The sequence below is a fragment of the Sorex fumeus genome, unplaced genomic scaffold, assembly GCF_029834395.1.
Source record: "Sorex fumeus unplaced genomic scaffold, SorFum_2.1 ptg000026l, whole genome shotgun sequence".
Classification (NCBI taxonomy): domain Eukaryota; kingdom Metazoa; phylum Chordata; class Mammalia; order Eulipotyphla; family Soricidae; genus Sorex; species Sorex fumeus.
Window position 1 is genome coordinate 3,269,205 of NW_026606083.1, and position 22,261 is coordinate 3,291,465.

Consider the following 22,261-nt stretch of genomic DNA (forward strand, 5'->3'; position numbering starts at 1 on the left):
CCCATGTGTCTCGTCAATGAGGGCCCAAACCTGACTGTCCAGTGGCCTCTGGCACATAGCGATCACCGAGCCACCAAGGGTGAGCAGGCGGAGGGACAGCACCCTTTCCCTCCTGGGGTGGCCCAGCAACAGAAACCTACTGAGGGGTCCAGACACCTTTCTGCCAAAAGCTGCTGGGTTCCGAGATTTGTTTCTGAGTCTGTTGGATCATGGCCATTAAGCAGCTTGATCAGGAGCCAGAGAGTCGCTTCATGGGCAGCGACTCGAGGTCTAGTTGGAATGGGGAGGAAAGGACCGGCTCCACCCCCATTTCTTGAGGCCCCATGTGTCTCATCACTGCAGGCCCAAACCTGACTGTACAGTGGCCTCTGAAGGATGGCAGCCACTGGACCTTCAGGGGGAACAGGCCAAGTCACGAAATCTATTCCCACCTGGGTTGGCCCAGCGCTGGTAACCTACTGCAGGGACTGGACACATTTCTGCCAAATGCCGTTGGGTTTCGAGATTTGTTTCTGAATCTCTAGGATCATGGCCGTTAAGCAGTTTGATTAGGAACCAGAGAGGCTATGCCTGCAATTATATAGCTGAGCCCGAGGTGTTTTGTGGGTGTGTCTCCCACATACCTAACTTTTGGCCATTTACTCTATTGGTGGGCTGGAGCGATAGCACAGGAGTAGGGTGTTTGCCTTGCACACAGCCGGCCTGGCCGAGCCAGGTTCGATTCCTCCCTCCCTCTCAGAGAGCCTGGCAAGCTACCGGGAGTATCTCGCCCGCATGGCAAAGCCTGGCAATCTACCCGTGATGTATTCAATATGCCATACACAGTAACAACAAGTCTCAAAATGGAAACATTACTAGGCCCACTCGAGTAAATCGATGAACAAAAGGGAGGACAGTGTTATACACACTTTCTTGGTAAACTTTGCCCCAAGTTTTTTGGATCTGACCAAAGCACAGCAACAATTTGGGGGTATCTGGAAGTCTCAAGGCACCATCAAGATGCTGATGCACTCGCCCCACAGGTACAGATTGACCTGCTGGTGACACCATACTCCCAACCAGAAGGGTTTTTTTTGGTTAGATTTTGTAAACAAACTGTTATAGTCAGGAAGAAAAAGAGAAACTCCAAATAAATTGAATCAGAGATTAAAGGGAGAAATTATGGCAGATACCTACAAAAATACAAAAGATTATGACCAATTCTGTGCCACTAAGCTAGAGAACTAAAAGAAATGGATGAATTCCTAGAACCACACATTCTCCCACTACTGAATCAGGAGAAAGAAAACCGACCAGCCAGAGGGATGGGATAGTGGGTAGCATGCTTGTCTTGAATGTGGCTGACCTGGATTTGAACACCAGCATCCCACATAGTCCCCCGAGGCCTGCCAGGGGTCATCTATGAGCAACAGAAAAAAATACAACCCCAAAAAGCAATGGTTATTTCTTAATCAAGGGATCTATCATCATGGAGAACTCACAGTTGTAAACATTCTGATCAACCATCAAAATACTTTAAACAGGTACTAATAGGCAAGAAGAAAGATACTGAAAGCAACTTAATAGTGGTTGGAGACTTTAACACTCCCCTGTCACACCTGGACAAATCAACAAGGCAAAAAGTCAGCAAGGAACACTGGCCTTGAATGAACAAATGGAAGACATGCACCTACCAAGTAGGTTTTATCACAAGGATGCATGGCTGTTTTAATATGTTTAAACTAGTCAGAGTAATGCTCTGTATCTGTACAAAGAAAAATAAAAGCATTATTATCATATCAATAAATGCAGATAAAGCATTTGAAAAGATAAAGAAAAGTGTTCTATTATAATAAAAACAATAAAATGAGAGAGAGACTGCTCAAAGATTTTAAAACTACAAACTCAAAATTAACTTCATAGACAACAGACATAAACTGAAAGCTTTCTAACAGGCACAAGACAAGGTTGCCCACCATCTCAACTCTTATGCAATTATAATGGGATCCTTGCCTTAGCAATTCAGAAAAAAAAGATTTAGAACATCTAGATAGGAAAAGAAGTCAGTCTATCACTATTTACCATGAGATGATACTAAGAAAATCAAAATGATTACAAAAAAAACTGCCTAGAAACAATGAACATGTACAGTTAACATCGCAGGCTACAAAGTAAATACAGAGAAAATCATGGCACTCCTAAATTCAAACAATGGAATAGAAGGAAAAAAATTTAAAAACTATCCCTTTCACAATTGCACTTCAAAGTAAGTATCCAGGAATTAGATGAACAGAAGAGGTAAAATATTTATACAAAGAAACCTAAACCACTACTAAAATAAATCAGAGAAGACACAGAAAATGGAAACATACCCTGATCTTGGATTTCAAGTATTGATCTCATAAATGATGACATTCCTACCCAAAGCATTTTATGAATGTAATGAAGATCCTGTTAAATACCCATGACATTTTTCTGAGCACATAGAGGAACTGTTGTTGAGATTTATGTGTATTGGCCAAAGCAGCCTTAGGAAAAGAACAAGATGGGTAACTTCTTTTTCCCCAAATTGTTGAGTACCTCCCTTTCATTCACCTGATCCACATTGAATTCCTGATACCTCATATAGCTTGTGGAGCACTTCCAGGAGTGATCACTGAAGACTGAGCCATGAGTAAGCCCAAAGCATTGCTGGGCCTAGTTCCTTAACTGCCCATCACCCCCCAAAAAATCTTGGAAATAAAGAGATTGTTAGATAAGAATGTTAGACATCGGTAGAGATTATGGACCCTTTTTTTTTAGGGGGGGGTGATCGTTGTATATAAAGCAGTAGCTTTGTTCATCAATACCATAACATTAGCACTATTGTAACCTTTTCACTTAGAATATAATAAAAATTTTAAAATGGTTTGCTATAAATTTTTATTCTTATACTCTTCAGTGGGAGGTGGTTTGTAGTTGTGTTTTAATTTTAAAAACTCCATGTATGAGTGTTTTATGTGTTTATTCAAAATTTACCTCATCCATATTGTTGAAAGAGAAATACTGTTGATCTGTGGGTATCTTGTAAACTTAGTTACATGGCCACGTGCTTTGCTGTATAATGTGTGTGCATTAAACCAGTGTTTCTCAAAGTGAAGGGGCCTGTGTAGGATGCCCTGGAATGACCTACGGGGTGATACGAGTCTTGGGCTTTGTCAGGGACCCTTTCTGTGTGGTCTCTTAAAGAAGGTAGATTTCCCGCCAGTACTGAGCAATTTTTTTTCTGAAAAGGTGTGACAAATTTTGGGATAAGTTTGGAGAACCTCTATTAAAATAACAATACAATCAGTTTATGTGTGATCACAAATGAGTGAGCGCAGTAGCTGGCATCAGCAGACACATGAAGGAGGAAACAGGGCTGCCAGGATGGTTCGTTGATCAGTTTCCATTTATTCCATTCCCCCCACGCGCCTGTTCCAATCTCACTAAGCTCCCCATTCCAGTCTCACACTGCCCCTCATTCCTGTCTCCTCCTGTCCCTCACAGTAGTCTCTCTGCCCTCCATCTCACTGCCTTGGTCTCATTTCAACATCCAAGCATTTAGGAGTTGTAGGCTGGAGCAATAGCACAGCGAGAGGGGCGTTTTCCTTGCACACAGCCAACCCGGATTCAATTCCTCCACCCCTCTCGGAGAGCTGTGCAAGCTATTGAGAGTATCCCGCCCACACGGCAAAGCCTGGCAAGCTACCTGTGATGTATTCATTATGCCAAAAACAGTAACAAGAAGTCTCACAATGGAGACATTACTGGTGCCGACTCAGCAAATCAATGAACAATGGGAGGACAGTGATACAGTGCTACATTTAGCATCTACACCCAGATGAGGTAGCACAATCAACATATGAAAGCCCTTCCTGATCTCCTGCTCTGGCTCAAGGGTGAAATACCATCTAGGGGTGTATTTCTCCTTTCTTTAGTCCAATAAACATGTAAACATTCATCTTAATTCTACTTCCTAATATTAGCCATTTTGTATGGATGCAGTAAGAGATACATTAAGCTTATAGTGTGGCCCTCCTGGGGACATCTCACTACAGATCCCAGACTACAGTGCTCAAGCCAGATTAGTCCTTCCTAACCCTAGTAGGTTCCTTATCCAGTTGTTACACTTTGGATCATGACAGAATTTGTCCATTACCATGCTCTTAACTTACAGTTAAGTATTGTATCTCTTGGCCTGGCTCGTTTCGATGCCAGGGGACCTCATAGCTTGCCGTGTCCATCCAATCCCTCATTGGGACCCTGCTTTTGGGATGCTAGGAAGTAAGGGCAACTGAGACTTAAGTCGAGAGAACAGATGCTCAGAAGTAAATATTATTTGGAGTCAATTAACTCCCAACTTACAAAAGCATAGCATTAACTGTCTTCCTGTGTCTATACAAAAAGGTCATTATTCTGATGTAAGCTCTGCAAAAGGACATAAGGAAAGGAGAAAGGCAGTATTTCACTTACAAATACAAATCAACTGTCTGTCTGGGGGATAAAGGTGATTGACCGGTTGGGGAAGCAGAGCACAGAGAAGGTTAAAGATAAACACAGAGGAATGGGAGCACTGTGATGGGTGTAACCCAATAAACCTAAGCTCCCTGCAACTAGGGAGAAATGACAAACGAATGTTATCCTACAAGTTTAAACTCAAAAACCAAGATTGTAACAGGAATTCTAAATTTTAAATATATGAGCATTTAATTATTGACATTGGCAATAGTAATTTACTGATCTGCCTTATTAAGATTCTCAGGTACTTTATTACCAGTTTTCATACTATAAAATCCAGCTTTGTAAATACTATAAAATTCGGTTCAGTCTGGTAAAGAAAGGCATCCAGTTTTAAAGTTTTAATTATTAATTAAAGCAATTGATGACTTGCTTTCCAAACTATAATTTTCCAATATTACATTCAACTATACATAATAAGCTTATTTGGAAATTGATTTTTTCCTTTTGATATTATTAATTATTAATATTGTATACAAAATGTGTATATATACAGGTTTATCTTACAAGCTTATTATTATAAGCAAATGTACTCTCTATTCATACACGTTTACACAGTGAATTATCCTCAAAATGCTTAAATTAGTAATTCTCCTGGGGACAAAATAAGGCTATGTATATATCACAATCACGATCCTCCTGTTGTTCGTCATTCCCTCGAGCAGGCACCAGTAATGTCTCCTTCTTCCTAGCCCTGAAATTTTAAAAGAGCCATTTCAATGCTCTTTCAGGATTAGGAGAATGAGGCCCATCATTGTTACTGGTATTTAGCATATTGAGTATGACACGGGAAGTTTGCCGGACTCTGCCATGTGGGCAGGATAGTTTGAGTAGCCTGCCAGGTTCTCCAAAAGATAAATAAGATAAGATGTCGCACAAAACGCAAATGTGGCCACGAGCTTCTGGGAGCTGGGTTTTATAGTCTCTGCGTCTTGACGTTGATGGGACCAACCTGGCGCTGGCAGCAGCTGGTGGGTGTGACGCCTACCTACTGGAAGATGGAGGGTCTGGTTGAAGAAGGCCCAGTCCCAATCCGAGTAGGCTTGGAGACCTCAGACCTGGGACCTGCATGCCTGGGTTCCTCTGCCAGTTCTTTCATGCATGAGGCCCATCTGGACATGTGGAGAGTGGTCCCATCATGGCCATGGTTGGCTCCAGAGGTCCTCAGCTGCTGGGGCTCTGCTTGGGGCGGGGTGGGGGGGAGAAACTCAACTCTCCCCCCCTCCAAGGGGCCCCAGTGAGGACAGCCAGGTGCAGGGACAGAAGACTCTGTGCTGTTCTCCGGGAGCTGGGTTTTATAGTCTCTGTGTCTTGGCCATTGATGGGACCAACCTGGTGCTGGTGGCAGCTGGTGGGTGTGATGCCTACCTACAGGAAAATGGGGGGTCTGGTTGGAGAAGGACCAGACCCAATCCGAGTAGTCTTGGAGACCTCAGTCCCGGGATCCGCATGCCTGGGTTCCTCTGCCAGTTCTTTCATGCATGAGGCCTGTCTGGACATGTGGAGAGTGGTCCCAGCATGGCCACTTTTGGTGAAGTTATATATATATATATATATATATATATATTTATTTTAATTTTTAAATGTAATTTAATTTACCCATAACATTAAGATTCACCAATTCATGGAGTAAGAATAATCTTTCTTAGCATGGTTTTAAAGGGAAAGAAATCATCAATACTGTAAGGGTAGATCTCTTATGGACAAATTGAGATATTGGTTATTCGTACTTGGTGGCTAACAGTTTAAAGTTAACTCAGTGAAATTCTGTAGAAGCTAATAAAATTATTGTTTTTGATAGTATAAAGCATTAGTTCTCTGTTAAAGAATCTTCTTACTTAACTGTGTTAAAGGATCTTATTATTAAAATCCTTTATAATCTGTACTTTCATATATAGTTAGCAGAAAATGTTGAGAGCATTAACTCCAGTTAAGAACAAATGTATAGGAGAGATAATACCCTAAAATACTGTTTAAGTGTTATCTTTTCTACATATTTAGTAACATTATTAACTAAATGCATTAATGAGACATTGTGTATGACACACATATAACATATTCCTTCACCAGGAATAAGTTCATATTTATCCCTAAAATAAAGTTACAGTAACTGTCACTATTGTTATTTTTGTTTGGTAACACATCTATTAATTATTCCTTTTTAAAAATTTTTTCTTAGCATAATTATTATTTATGCCTGTCTTATTTCCAAAAGTATTCTAGATAATTTTCAGTTAGCAAGATACAGCAGCATTTTAATCTTGAACAGAGAACAGACTTGTAATACAGGGCAAAGAGGAATTTTCAGAATTGTAGCTGGGAGCTGGACTATGGAATTCAGGTTGAAAGATATCTGCTAGTTTACTAAGATAGGAACGTTGCCCCTAACATATATTTCTATAAATAATCAAGTTTAAAGGAATCATTGAACTATAACATTTGTAATATCCTTAGGCATAGTGTTTAACACAAGCTACGGCAGTTTACCACACTGCGATGGGGGAATCTTACCAGTAGTGGTGACTAGTTAGCACTTTTTATTCTATTTTGTTTTTGTTTGTGGGAAACACCCAACAGTGCTCAGAGATCACTTCTCACAGGACTCAGGGTACCATATGGAGTGCCAGGGATTGCCCACATGCAAGGCAAATGTTCTACCTGCTGTCCTTTCTCTCCAGCTGTATTTTTTTTGCTCAGTTAATTTTTTTTCTCAGTTTCTCACCAAAAGAAAACTTAATGACTGGTCTGGTGTATTTTTAAGGTTCTTGAATAAAATCAACAGTTGATAATCTGCTTTCCAAACAGTACTTATTTCCAGTATTACATTCAACTATACATGATAAGTTTATTTGGAAATTAATATTTTTCCTTTTTGATAACTTTGTTAATTCGTGGATCTCAGTTTAATTGAACATGGTTTTATTTGAAAACTTTTATTTGAAAAAGTTTTGTAGGGAGAATGTAGAACATAAAAATGAAACAAAAGTCATGTTTTTAAAAAGATAATTTTTGTTTGTTTTTGTTTTGGGGTGACACCTGGCAGGGCTTAGTCCTGGCATCATGCTCAGGACTCATTTCTGACCATGCTTCAGGGACTATTTATGGTAGTGGGGATTGTGCCACACTTGCAACGCAAACATCTTACCTACTATAATATTTCACTGGCCCTGTTAAAAAGGACTTATTGGATACAAATCATGCCTTGTTCATTCATGTTTTACATGAGAACCTGATACTGAGACTTTTTATACTCAATTTATTTTGAAATACGAACTTTGGAGTCCTCAGGATTAGGTGAATTTTAGCAATTGATATAAGGAACATAACTGCCACACTCTGTCACTAATAAAAATAGCACCATTTTTTCACAGCTACAGGCCAAATTTGAGCACCTTAAGAGGATTCACTTAGAAGAGAGAATGAAGCTTGATGAAATGAGAAGACTTTTGGAAGATGAAATAGTTGCTTTCTCCAAAAAGAAAGCGACATCTGAGATATACCAGAGTCAGACCTACTTACCATCAAGCAGCAATCTGAGGAAGGATAAGGATCGAAAGAAGTAAGCCATCCCCAACACTCTGTTTGGTAACAGATTCCCTCCATCACCCGCCCTCTCCCTGCCGTATTTATCTTCACAGCACGTCTCACCATCTATTTCTTTAGTGCTGTCGGCATTCTGCATCTAAAATGTCTGTTTCTTAAAGCAAAGACCTTGTCTTTCACTGCTATTTCTCCAGCATCTAGAACAATATTTCACATATGTTAGGTACTATACATTTGCCACAATGAGTGAATGAATAAACAAAATTACAGAAAAAGTCACAGAGCAAAAAGACTCAGTTACCTTTGAGGCTGGTGACACTTAGTGGCTGCTCTGGTCTGCATTTAATGACTGCTGGCCTACCACTCATTAGTTATGTTGAGTTTCATGTCTAACTGGAGACAATATATTTTTTTGAACAATAGATGTAAAATGATACTTGATTTTAAAAAACCTAATTCCTAGGTTTGCTTTTTTATTATTAGTTTCTATGGATAATGAATGATTTTATGAGAATTTTTATTTTAATAAGGGAACCAGGCCATCGATTCGAACTCCTGTGCTGTGATGTCAACTTCTGAAACCAGTGGACGTAAAGATTCAGAGGAAGGTAGAAAGGGCCCATGCAACAGGGCAGATATGAATAGCCTTTGAATGATAATCTCAAGGCTTATAGGTTTGGGGTATGTGTTAAAACCAAAACTACTAAAGTTTTGGAAAATAAGTTTTTTTTCTTTTATGTACTTTTTGTCCTTCATTTTATTTCTCCCTACATAGCATGCTTGTCCTGTCGATTTACCTCTTTGACTCTTGATAACCATATTTATTTATTTTCAGAATACTGCTTTGGGGTCTTTACCTCAGTTTATTCAAAACTTTTTGCCTCAGACTCTTCAAGTCCTTTTGTTTCTAATAGAGGAACACTGCTGGTTTAAAATCTTATTTCAAACCCAGCTTTCTTTTAATAATGTAATTTTAAGTTAAAAATTATTTAAGAGATGATTCTAGTGGTATAGCACAAGCCTTGCTTGTATGAGACCCTGGGTTTGACCCTGTCCCCCAGATACTCCATATAACCTAAACACTGCTGGCAATGGCCTCCATAACAATTTGATGACTTTGTTAATAAATTATAACCTTGACCCATGATGGCTTTCTGTTCTTTCACTATGGAGAAGTCAGAATTTTGTTGGTTGTAATTGGCCTATAGAGTTTGCAATTTTGTAGAGAAAAGATTAAAGTACTTATATATGTCATTTTGTCATGGGCTGTACAATAAAATGAAGCTTTGCATTGTCTATTGATACAGCTATACTAAGAATCAGAGCAGTGCCTGATATATGTGGACATGTGATTATTTGTCAAAAAAAATAGAACTTATCATAATTGTGTCTTATTTTAGTGTTGAATATTAGAAAATAATTTAATACTTGTCAATATACTTTGAATTATGAAGCTGAAGAAAATATACCTTATTTTTGTCATCTCAAGTTAGTGTTAACTAAGATTAGATTCCCAGTTTTACCCCACATATGAATATAGTTTACACTTACATTGTACTTAAAAATTGTTATTAGTATATGCAAAGAATCAGGGCCAAGGACATGAGAAATCAGAAAAATTCATCCTCAAGAAAATGGGATTGGTAAAATTTTAATTTTTTTCTCTTTTGAAAATCCCATAGATAGGTATTCTGTAGTATTTTAGGATATATATATATATATATATATATATATATATATATACTTGCTCCTATAAAAATCTGTGGAAAGCCCAGGCTAGAAAGACAGTAGAGTAGGTAGGCACTTGCCTTACATACAGGCAAACCGGATTCAATCCCTGGCACCCCGTATCATCGCCCGAGCACTGCCAGGACCATCCCTGAGCACAGAGCCAGTAATCAGCCCTGACACAGAGGGAGTGGGAGTGGGAGGGGCCCCAAAACACAAACAGCAAAACTTTATGAACCTAATGATTTTAGCAATATTTATTCTCTTATTAGGTTTTTCATTGTACTAATCAAATGTGGTTTTTTTTCTTTTCAGCCCCAGTTTTATGTAAAACAAAGATTCCAGATCACAGAAGTTCATCACAAGCAAAAGTCATTAAAATGTTATTCATATGTTTTGATTTCTTGCTGTTTTTATTTGTTGTACCACTTACTCTGTATCTGGCAAAGGCCTCAGTTAATGTCATTTATAGAAAAAATACTTTTATGAGATTAATACATAAACCAGAGTGTGTGATAATTCATTTACATATTCACTTTTGGTAGAAGGTTTTAAATCACTGGTTTGATGTGACTCTGGAGTGTTTCTTGTTCTCCAGTTACTATTACTTTGCATTGACCACACCACAGCTCAGTCGCAGTGCCATGCATGATGCAGAAACCAGTTATTTTAGGCTGTTTGATTGCATTTAAATTTTTAAATGAATATTTTTTATATATGTAATAAACATAAAAATTGGGAAATATATTTTAAATGTGTAGTGTCTAAAATTCTAACCTCGTTACATTTTTATAGAACTTTCTTGATAGTTATCCAATTGGTAATATTGCTAAGCTTTTATATAAGATTATATATAACACGATGGCTTTCTTTGCTTTAGTATGCCTTATTGTGGTTAATGCATTAATCAGAGTGTGTTTAAAAGTTTAAATATATAGGTAAATAAATCTTTCCTAATGATGAGTACTTTTGAACCTGGGTATAACAAACTGATATAATTGCATACTTGTTTAAAACTCTGTCTTCAGAGTTTTTGGATACAAATATAAAGATTAATTCTTTAAAAAATAACTGAACATCTAAAAATTTATATAAAATAATAATTGCAAAAGATATTTGAATTTAGTGCCTTAGTAGTAGTAGTCTCAGAACAATTTAATAGTTTCTAACTTTTTCTTAACTGTCAATAAGTATATAATTTTGCATCTTTGTATTTGCATTTTTGTATTCTAAATAAAATGGAAATTTACTCTTGACAAATAAAACATATACTTATTTTCTAACCGTGTTTAAGTTACTTTAACCTCTTTTCCTTCACTGTCATCATAAGGAACATTTACCAAATTAATTTATTGTCTTTCTGAATGAATTTAAGACAGGTATCTTACTACTGTTTTTCAGACAGTAAAATGTTTTACTTTTGTGAATTCTGAGCAGTGTATTTTTTCATGTAGTTATATAAGTTACATGTGAAACCTTTTGTAGCAAAATTTATCTGTAAAAGTAACTTAAACTCCCAGTTTTTGTTTTGTTATTAACAAATGTGTCTTACTTTCTTCAATTTTCAGTAAACTACAGGTATAACAGAAAAACCTCTGCACTGTCTTCTCAGAATCAGTAGTGCCAAAATTCTGGAAAAATGAGAGCAGGAGTTGCTAAATCCAGAGGGCTGGTCACCCTCATGCAAAGCCACGCCATTGCCTTAGTGCTGAGTGTTACCAAGCACCGAGAAATTCAGTGACTCAGTGCAAGTGGTGGTTATTTGTATTGAACAAGTATGTTATATCCAGCTAATTATGCAGGATGACTGTAAGACTACAAAAGTGTAACGAAACTTAAACGCCAGAGTAGTTTTTGCCATGGGATAGTTACTCAAGTTTTACATGAAAAGATGATGAGAACTTACTTAAATCTCTGAACTTCACAGGATTGTTCTTTTGTTCTGTACTGTGTTAAAAACTCAACACCAGCCATGCCGCCGATTCCCGCCTGAAGACCAGCGGGGAGACTGCCCAGGTCCAGCTCTGCAGGACCGGCCCACCAGTTCATCGGCCCCTCCCCTCCAGGTGGGTAGGGGGAGCCCAGCCAGGAACCGCTCCTGCCCCCCAGCTGCGCTGCCCAGCGGGGAGACTGTCCACCACCCTTCCTCCATTCCAGGATCCTGGATGGGAGTGGCCTGGGACGGGCTAGGGGTGTGGCCACCACGAAGGGGGCATGGCCTCCCAAAGTGGGCGTGGCCTTCTCCTCTGCGGCGGCCGCTAACACTAACGAGGCCGCAGTTATATCACTCACATTGAGCACTCAGGACTCTCATCCCACAACTTGTCACCTAATACCAACCAAAAATTTCCCACCTCTTCTACAATCCAACAACATCCCACTCGCCTACTCCATTTCCAACAAAGACTTGTTTGAAAATAGCTGTATAAGCTCAGTACTAAATAGCACCTCCTCCAAAAGTTTCACTCAATGTCGGTTATAAAACAAAGAATAATGCATGATTGAGAAGAAGGTCAAACTCAGAAAGGTAGAAGGGTTCCTACCATCGACCAACCTTATCCAAAATCCTTTCCCACCATAAGAGGGAACAGTATGATCTGCGCCGGACAGGAACTGAGACCCATCTTTTGGCAACAAAGCTGAACGGATCTGGGAACTCTCTCCTCACTCAACCAGAATATTAACAGTGAACGTGAAGGACTAAACCACACTGGTCACAATGGTAAAGCAATGCAAAAGCCCACCAAACTTTCTTATTGAAGAGGCTAGCCCAGAAGACACCAACAGTATTGTAGTGTTAGACAACCTCTCTGACAAGGAATTCAGAAGGGAGCTACTTGGGACGCTTAGGGAACTAAAAGAAACAATGGAAAGCAATGCCAATAAAAGACAAGAGGATTTGAAGGCAGAAATGAGGAAAATGCAATCGGAAATGTCCGACCTGAAAACCCTGGTAGGCGAATTGAAAAACTCAGTGGAAGGCCTCAGCAGCAGAGTAACAGCTGCTGAGAACAGAATCAGTGAGCTCGAAGATGAAGTTCAGAGACTCACCAGAAATGGAAGAGAGACTCACAGTTCGGGAACAGATGGTAAGAGAAGATCGTGATGAAGCCAAGACAAGTAAAATAAGAATTATTGGAGTCCCAGAGGGACAGGAAGAAAACCTTGATGAAGAAGAAACTGTCAAAGAAATCATTGCTACAACGTTTCCAGAGTTGAAGAAAACTTTTGACCACATTCAGGAGGCCCGAAGGCTACCAGCTAAAAGAAATCCGAATAAAAATACCCCAAGACACATCCTGATCAAAATGACCAAAACTTTAGACACAGACAAAATTCTGAAAGCAGCAAGATTGAAGAAAGAAATCTCTTACAAAGGTGCATCCTTAAAATTCACAGCTGATTTTTCTGATGAAACCCTCATGGCCCGAAAACAGTGGTGGGACATAGTGAAAAAACTCAATGAAATAAATGCCTCTCCAAAAATACTTTACCCAGCAAGACTCTCATTCATAATAGAAGGAACAACACACACTTTCACAGACAAACAACAGCTCAGGAAGTTTATAGACTCAAAACCATGGTTACAAGTACAACTAAATGAACTACTATAAGGCAGGACAGGCCCCTCAAATACACCTAATTTCAACAGAACAATGGGACAAAATCCCATAACAATAATCTCAATGTCAATGGGCTAAACGCACCAATTAAAAGACATAGAGTGGCAGGATGGATTAGAAAATTGAACCCAACATTCTGCTGCCTGCAAGAAACACATCTCAATAATCAAAGCAAACACAGACTCAGAGTAAAAGGCTGGAAAACAATCCTACAGGCAAACAGCTCCCATAAAAAGCTAGGGTAGCCATCCTAATATCAGACCACATCGATTTCAGAGTGAAGAAGGTTATAAGAGACAGTGAAAGCCATTTCTTATTGATCAAAGGATCTGTACAACGGGAAGAACTTACAATAATAAATGTATATGCAACTAATGAGAGACCAGTAAAGTACTTAAAACAACTACTCATAGATTTGGAAAAAGACATCAATAGCAACACAATACTAGTGGGAGACTTCAACACCGCTTTGTCACCTCTTGATAGATCAACCAGACTCAAGCTTAGCAAGGACATACTTCATCTGAGGGAAACAATGGAAGAAAGGGACTTAGTAGATATATACAGGACACTTCATCCTCAAAAAACTGAATACACATTCTTCTCAAGCGTACATGGAACATTCTCCAAGATAGACCACATGCTGAGCCACAAAACATGCCTCCATAAATTAAGAATATAGAGATTGTATCAACAATCTTTTCAGACCATAATGCGCTTAAATTAGAAGTAAATTACACACAAAAACAGAAAGCTAAATCAAACACCTGGAAATTAAACAGTGCGCTATTGAACAACGAGTGGCTTAGACAGGAAATCAAAGAGGAAATCAAAAGATTCCTAGAAACGAATGAAAATGAGGACATGAGTTACCAAAACTTATGGGAGACAGCAAAAGCTATCTTAAGAGGAAAGTTTATAGCTCTACAAGCATTCCCCAGAAAGGAGTAGCGAGCCCACATAAATAAACTAACCTCACAGCTTAAGAGCTTGGAGAAGGACCAACAAAAGGAGCACAACCCGAACAGGAGGAAGGAAATAATAAAACTCAGAGCAGAGATTAACGAGATGGAAACCCAAAAAACATTCCGAAATATCAATGAAATCAAGCGCTGGTTCTTCGAGAAAATTAACAAGATCGATAAGCCTCTAGCAAAACTCACAAAGAAAGGGAGAGAGAAAACCCTAATAAACCGAATCAAAAATGAAAAGGGGGTCATTACAACAGAAACTACAGAAATTCAAAGGATCCTCAGGGAGTACTTTGAGAAGCTTTATGCCACGGAACATCAAAACCTCGAGAAAATGGATAAATTCCTAGACTCTTACAGACTCTCAAGGCTGAACCAAGAAGACCTGGAATACCTGAACAGACCTATCACCACCAAGGAAATTGAAATGGTAATAAAAAGTCTCCCCAAACACAAAAGCCCTGGCCCGGATGGCTTCACTAGTGAATTCTTCCAAATCTTTAAAGAAGACTTACTCCCAGTCCTCTTTAAGCTTTTCCACGAAATTGAAATATCAAAAACACTTCCAAACAGTTTCTACGAAGCAAATATCACACTGATACCAAAAGCAGACAGAGATACCGCAAAGAAAGAGAATTACAGGCCGATATCCCTGATGAACACAGATGCAAAGATTCTCAACAAACTACTAGCAAATAGAATCCAACTACTCATCAAAAAGATCATACACCATGACCACGTAGGATTTATCCCAGGGATGCAAGGATGATTTGACATTCGGAAATCAATCAACATAATCCATTATATCAACAAAAGAAAAGATAAAAAGCATATGATCTCATCAATAGATGCAGAGAAAGCATTTGACAAGATCCAGCACCCCTTTATGATGAAAATCCTCGCCAAAATGGGTATAGAGGGGACTTCCCTCAACATAGTTAAAGCCATCTACCACAAACCTACAGCAAGCATCATCCTCAATGGGGAAAAACTGAGAGCCTTCCCTCTAAGATCAGGGACGAGACAAGGATGCCCACTCTCTCCACTGCTGTTCAATATAGTACTGGAAGTACTTGCAATAGCGATTAGGCAAGAAAAAGATATTAAGGGCATTCAGGTAGGAAAGGAAGAAATCAAGTTCTCACTATTCCCAGATGATATCATACTATACTTAGAGAACCCTAAAACCTCCACCAAGAAACTCCTAAAAACAATAGACTTGTAAAGTTGCAGGCTATAAAACCAATACCCAAAATTCCATGGCTTTCCTATACTCAAACAGTGAGAGAGAGGAAAGCTGCATGAAAAAAACAATCCCGTTCGCAATTGTGCCCCAGAAAATCAAGTACCTAGGAATCAACTTAACTAAGGAAGCAAAGGACCTGTACAAAGAAAACTACAAAACTCTACTTCAGAGACGCCTGGAGAAACGCAGCTGTGAGCGTCTGCCGTCCCCTCTTCACTTCTCACGCGGCGCTCATCTCATCTCAAACCCAGGTCAGCTCAGCCCCTGGTGTGTGGCCCCAGGACTTTCATCTCTCCCTTCGGGACCTCAGGCGTCCCGGCAGACGCCTGGAGAAACGCAGCCATGAGCATCTGCCGTCCCCTCTTCACTCCTCACTCGGCGCTCATCTCATCGCAAACCCAGGTCAGCTCAGCCCCTGGTGTGTGACCCCGGGACTTGCATCTCTCCCTTCGGGACCTCAGGCGTACCGGCAGACGCCTGGAGAAACGCAACTGTAAGCGTCTGCCGTCCCCTATTCACTCCTCACACGACGCTCATCTCATCTCAAACCCAGTTTTCCGTAGAGGTGTGGCCTCTTCAGAAGTGGGCGTGGCTTCAGAGTGGGCGTGGCGTATTTTCCGGCAGGCGGCCGCTTACGCGTCTGCAGGTTGTTTACCCATTCTAAGGAACCTAGTTCCCAAGGAATTTAGTCCCCAACCTACTCAGCAATATGAAGAAACAAAGAAAATTCCCACCACAAGTGGAGGACAACAAAAACAATCCAGAACATTCTGTCGATACAGCTCACCTAAGGGACCTCTCTGACACAGAATTCAGATACGAAGTCATCAAGATGTTCAATCAACTCAATAAAATGGTCAGACAGACAGCCAGTAACACCACAGAAAAATCGACAAATTACGCGAAGAAATGAGAGCAGAAATGTCACGATTAAAAGACCCCGTAGATGAAATGAGAAACTCAGTTTCTTCTCTTAAAAATAGAATGAACGCAGCTGAAGAGAGAATCAGTGAGCTGGAAGATCAGCTGCGCCAAGCCAACACGGAACAACAAACAGTGGCAAGGGACCACAAAATAGCTTTTCAGAGAATCAGAGTCCTAGCAGATGATTCCAAGAGGAACAACATTAGAATCATGGGACTACCAGTACCTCAGGGAAAAAATCCCAACGAAATAAACACCGTCAAACAAATCCTTGCTGAAAAATTCCCAGAGCTCCGCAATGCAGCAATTCAGGTTCAAGAAGCCCGAAGGGTGCCAGCTAAAAGAGACCCCAACAAAAACACTCCAAGGCATATCATAGTTAGAATGATTGATGCTGCTGATAGAGACACAATACTGCAAGCAGCAAGGGCAAAGAAGTAAATCACATACAAAGGAGCACCCCTTAGATTCACAACAGACCTATCAGAGGAAACCCTGCAAGCCCGAAGGCAGTGGCAAGATATAGTCAAAAAACTCACTGAAATGAATGCTTCACCAAGAATACTCTATCCGGCTAAACTCTCCCTCAAAATTGAAGGAACAGTACACTATTTTCTAGATAAACAGCAGCTCAGGAACTTCATAGACTCAAAACCAAACCTAAAGCAAGGCCTAAAGGGGCTACTATAAGACAAGACAAACCCTACAACTACAACACACCCTACAGAAAATGACACAAAACCCCATAACCATACTCTCTCTCTCAATGTCAATGATCTAAATTCACCATTTAAGAGACACAGAGTGGCAAAATGGATACAGAGACAGAACCCAACATTCTGCTGCCTACAAGAAACTCATCTCAACAGCCAGAACAAACACAGACTCAAAGTCAAAGGATGGAAAACAATCCTGCAAGCAAACAGCTCCTTCAAAAAAAGCTGGGGTGGCCATACTAGTATCCGACAACATTAATTTCAACTTGAAAAAGATTAGAAGGGACAGTGAAGGCTATTTTCTCTTCATCAAGGGATACATACAGCAGGAAGAAATCACACTCTTAAATGTATATGCACCTAATGAGGGAACAGCTAAATATCTAAAACAACTGCTAACAGATTTTAAGGAGGACATCGCTACCAACACAATAGTACTTGGAGACTTCAACATCGCCTTATCAACTCTGGATAGATCAACAAGAACAAAACCCAGCAAGGAATCATTGGCTTTGAAAGAAGAAATAGAAGAGAAAGGGCTTATAGACCTATACAGGGCTTTACACCACCAAAAGAAAGAATACACATTCTTCTCTAGTGCGCACGGAACATTTTCCAAAATAGACCATGTCCTAGGACACAAAACATACCTCAACAGAATCAGGAAGATAGAAATAGTATCAGCCATCTTTTCAGACCATGATCCACTGAGGATAGAAGTGAATCACACACTGACACAGAGAACAAAATCAAACACCAGGAAATTAAACAACTCGATGCTGAACAATGAGTGGGTCAAGAACGAAGTCAAGGACAAAATCAAAAGATACCTGGAAACAAATGAGAATGAAGACACAAACTACCAGAACTTATGGGATGCAGCGAAAGCTGTATTAAGGGGAAAATTTATAGCTCTGCAAGCATAACTTAGGACTGTAGAAACGAAGCACATAAACAACTTGACCTCACAGCTCAAGACCTTAGAAAAGGATCAACAGAAAGAGCCTAAATCAGGCAGAAGGAAAGAGATCATAAAACTTAGAGCAGAAATCAACGACATGGAAAACAATGAAACAATCCGAAAGAGCAATGAAACCAAGAGCTGGTTCTTCGAGAAAATAAATAACATAGGTAAACCACTAGCAACACTCACAAAGAAACAGAGAGAGAGAGCCTTAACAAATCGAATGAGAAATAAGAATGGGGATATCACAACAGAAAATAAAGAAATTCAAGAGATCATCAGAGACTACTTTGAAAGTCTGTATTCCACGAAACAAGAGAACCTAGAAGAAATGGATAAATTCCTGGATTCCTATCATCTCCCAAAGCTGAATCAAGAAGATATAGAGTACCAGAATAGACCTATTCACATCAAGGAAATTGAACCTGTAATCAAAAGTCTTCCCAAAAACAAAAGCCCAGGTCCAGATGGATTTACTAGCGAATTTTTCCAAAAATTTAAAGAGGACCTATTGCCAAGCTTTTCCAGGAAATTGAAAAAACAGAAACTCTCCCAAACAGTTTCTATGAAGCCCATATCTCTCTAATACCAAAAGGAAACAAAGACACCACAAGAAAAAAAACTACAGGCTGATATCCCTGATGAACACGGATGCGAAGATTCTCAACCAAATACTAGCCAATAGAATTCAACAACTCATCAAAAAGATCATACATTATGACCAAGTAGGATTCATCCCAGGGATGCTAGGATGGTTCAACATTCGGAAATCAATCAATGTAATCAATCATATCAACAAAAGAAAAGATAAAAATCATATGATCATATCAATAGATGCCGAGAAAGCATTTGACAAGATCCAGCACCCATTCATGATGAAAACCCTTGCCAAAATGGGGATAGAGGGGACTTTCCTCAATATAGTTAAAGCCATCTACCACAAACCTACAGCAAACATCGTCCTCAATGGGGAAAAACTGAGACCCTTCCCCCTAAGGTCAGGGACGAGACAAGGATGCCCACTCTCTCCACTGCTGTTCAATATAGTACTAGAAGAACTTTCAATAGCGATTAGGCAAGAAAAAGATATTAAGGGAATCCAGATAGGGAAAGAAGAAATTAAGCTCTCACTATTCGCAGATGACATGATACTATACTTAGAGAACCCTAAAACCTCTACCAAGAAACTCCTAGAAACAATAGGCTTGTATAGTAAAGTGGCAGGCTATAAAATAAATACCCAAAAATCCATGGCTTTCCTATATGCAAATAGTGAAAGAGAAGAAAGTGACATGAAGAAAACAATTCCATTCACAATTGTGCCCCAGAAAATCAAGTACCTAGGAATCGCCTTAACTCAGGAAGTAAAGGATCTGTACAAAGAAAACTACAAAACGCTACTTTGGGAAATAAAAGAGACACGAGGATATGGAAAAATATCCCCTGTTCATGGATGGGGAGAATCAACATTGTCAAAATGGCAGTACTTCCCAAGGTACTGTACAAATTCAATGCAATCCCTATAAGGATACCCACGACATTCTTCAAAGAAATGGAGCAAACACTCCTGAAATTTATAGGGAACAATAAGCCCCCACGAATAGCTAAAGCAATTCTTGGGAAAAAGAAAATGGGAGGAATCAACCTACCTAACTTCAATCTCTACTACAAAGCAGTAATAATCAAAACAGCATGGTTCTGGAACAAAGGCAGAGTTGCAGACCAATGGAACAGAGTTGAATATACTGACATCTCCTCCCAAACATATAATCATCTAATCTTCGACAAGGGGGCAAGAAAAGTGAAATGGAGCAGGGAAAGCCTCTTTCATAAATTGTGCTGGCAAAACTGAACGGCTACATGCAGAAAAGTGGGCTCAGATCTCTGCCTAACCCCATGTAAAAAAGTAAGATAGAAATGGATTTATGTCCTCAACATCAGACCGGAATCCATAATGTTTATTGAAGACAAAGTTGGCAAAACTCTCCAAGATATTGAAGTTAGTGGTATCTTCAAAGATGTCACGCCACTGGCCGAGCAAGTGAAAACAGAGATAGACAAATGGGACTATCTTAAACTAAGAAGCTTCTGCACCTCAAAAGAAACAGTGACCAAAATACAAAGACAGCCTACAGAATGGGAAAGAATATTCACCAAATACACATCCGACAAGGGGTTGATATCAAGGATATACAAGGTACTCGTTAAACTCCACAAGAAGAAATCACCCAACCCCATAAAAAATGGGGCGAGGAAATGAACAGAAACTTTCGCAAAGAAGAAATCCGAATGGCAAAAAGGCACATGAGAAAATGCTCTACATCACTAATCATCAGAGAGATGCAGATCAAAACAACAATGAGATATCATTTCACACCACAGAGACTGGCCCACATCCACAAGGACAAAAGCAACCAATGCTGGCGTGGATGTGGCGAGAAAGGGACCGTCCTTCACTGCTGGTGGGAATGCCGACTGGTCCAACCCTTTTGGAAAACAGTATGGACGATTCTCAAAAAATTAGAATTCGATCTCCCATTTGACCCAGCTATAGCACTCCTGGGAATATATCCCAGAGAGGCAAAAAGGTATAGTCGAAGTGACATCTGCAATTGTTTGTTCATTGCAGCACTCTTTACAATAGCCAGAATCTGGAAAAAACCTGAGTGCCCTAGAACAGATGACTGGTTAAAGAAACTTTGGTACATTTACACAATGGAGTACTATGTAGCTGTTAGAAAAGATGAAGTTATGAAATTTACATACAAGTGGTACTACATGGAAAGTATCATGTTAAGTGAAATGAGTCAGAAAGAGCGGGATAGACCCAGAAAAATTGCATTCGTCTGGGGAACATAAAGCAACAAAACGGGAGACTAACACCCAGGAATGGCTCAGATTAGTACCAGGAATTTTGCTCCATGACTTGAAGGCCAGTCACATGTGCTAGGTGAAAAGGAAGCTCAGATAGAGAAGAGAGCACTAAATAAAGGGTGTAGTGAAGACCCTCCCAGGGTGGGAGAGACATGCTAAAAGTAGTCTATAGACTAAACATGATTGCCACTCAATGCCTCTCTGGCAATACACAGTACCCAAAAGAAGATAGAGAGAACAAGGGGGAATGCCCTGCCACAGCGGCAGGGTGGGACGGGGGGGGTATGGGGGTGGGAGGGATGCTAGGACCCGTGGTGTGGGAGGATGGGCACTGGTGGAGGGATGGGTACTTGATCATTGTATAACTGAAACCCAAGCACAAAAATTTATAAGTCTATAAATGTACTTCATGGTGTTTCACTAATAAAAAAATGATTAAAAAAAAAACCTCTACTTCAGGAAATAAAAGAGGACACGAGGAAATGGAAAGATATTCCCCGCTCATGGGTCGGGAGACTTAACATTGTCAAAATGGCAATACTACCGAAAGCATTGTATAAATTCAATGCAATTCCTATAAGGATACCCATGACATTCTTCAAAGAAATGGAGCAAACACTCCAGAAATTTATATGGAACAATAAGCCCCCACGAATAGCTAAAGCAATTCTTGGGGAAAAGAAAATGGGAGGAATCCACCTCCCTAACTTCAAACTTTACTACAAGGCAGTAATAATTAAAACAGCATGGTACTGGAACAAAGGCAGAACTGCAGACCAATGGAACAGGGTTGAATACACTGACATCTCCCCTCAATCATATAATTATCTAATCTTTGATAAAGGTGCAAGAAATGTAAAGTGGAGTAAGGAATGCCTCTTTAACAAATTGTGCTGGCATCACTGGACGGCTACATGCAAAAAAATGGGCTCAGAACTCTGCCTAACACCATGTACAAAAGTAAGACCAAAATGGATTAGAGACCTCAACATCAGACCAGATACCATAAGGTACATTGAAGACAAAGTTGGCAAAACCCTCCATGACATTGAAGCTAATGGTATTTTCAAAGATGACACGCCACTGGCTGAGCAAGTTAAAACAGAGATAGATAAATGGGACTATCTTAAACTAAGAAGCTTCTGCACCTCCAA

At 39.7% G+C, this 22,261-nt stretch overlaps 1 protein-coding gene across 1 annotated transcript in view; it reads left to right on the top strand.

The window, feature by feature from the left end:
- SEPTIN10 (septin 10) overlaps nucleotides 1–10,933 on the top strand; it is a 104,882-nt gene extending 93,949 nt beyond the window's left edge. The window contains 4 exon segments of the mRNA XM_056114689.1: nucleotides 7,890–8,077; nucleotides 8,592–8,630; nucleotides 8,632–8,669; nucleotides 10,105–10,933. Of these exon segments, the coding sequence (XP_055970664.1) occupies nucleotides 7,890–8,077; nucleotides 8,592–8,630; nucleotides 8,632–8,669; nucleotides 10,105–10,334 (495 nt within the window). The 3' untranslated portion in view covers nucleotides 10,335–10,933.
- Nucleotides 10,934–22,261: the final 11,328 nt, after the last annotated feature.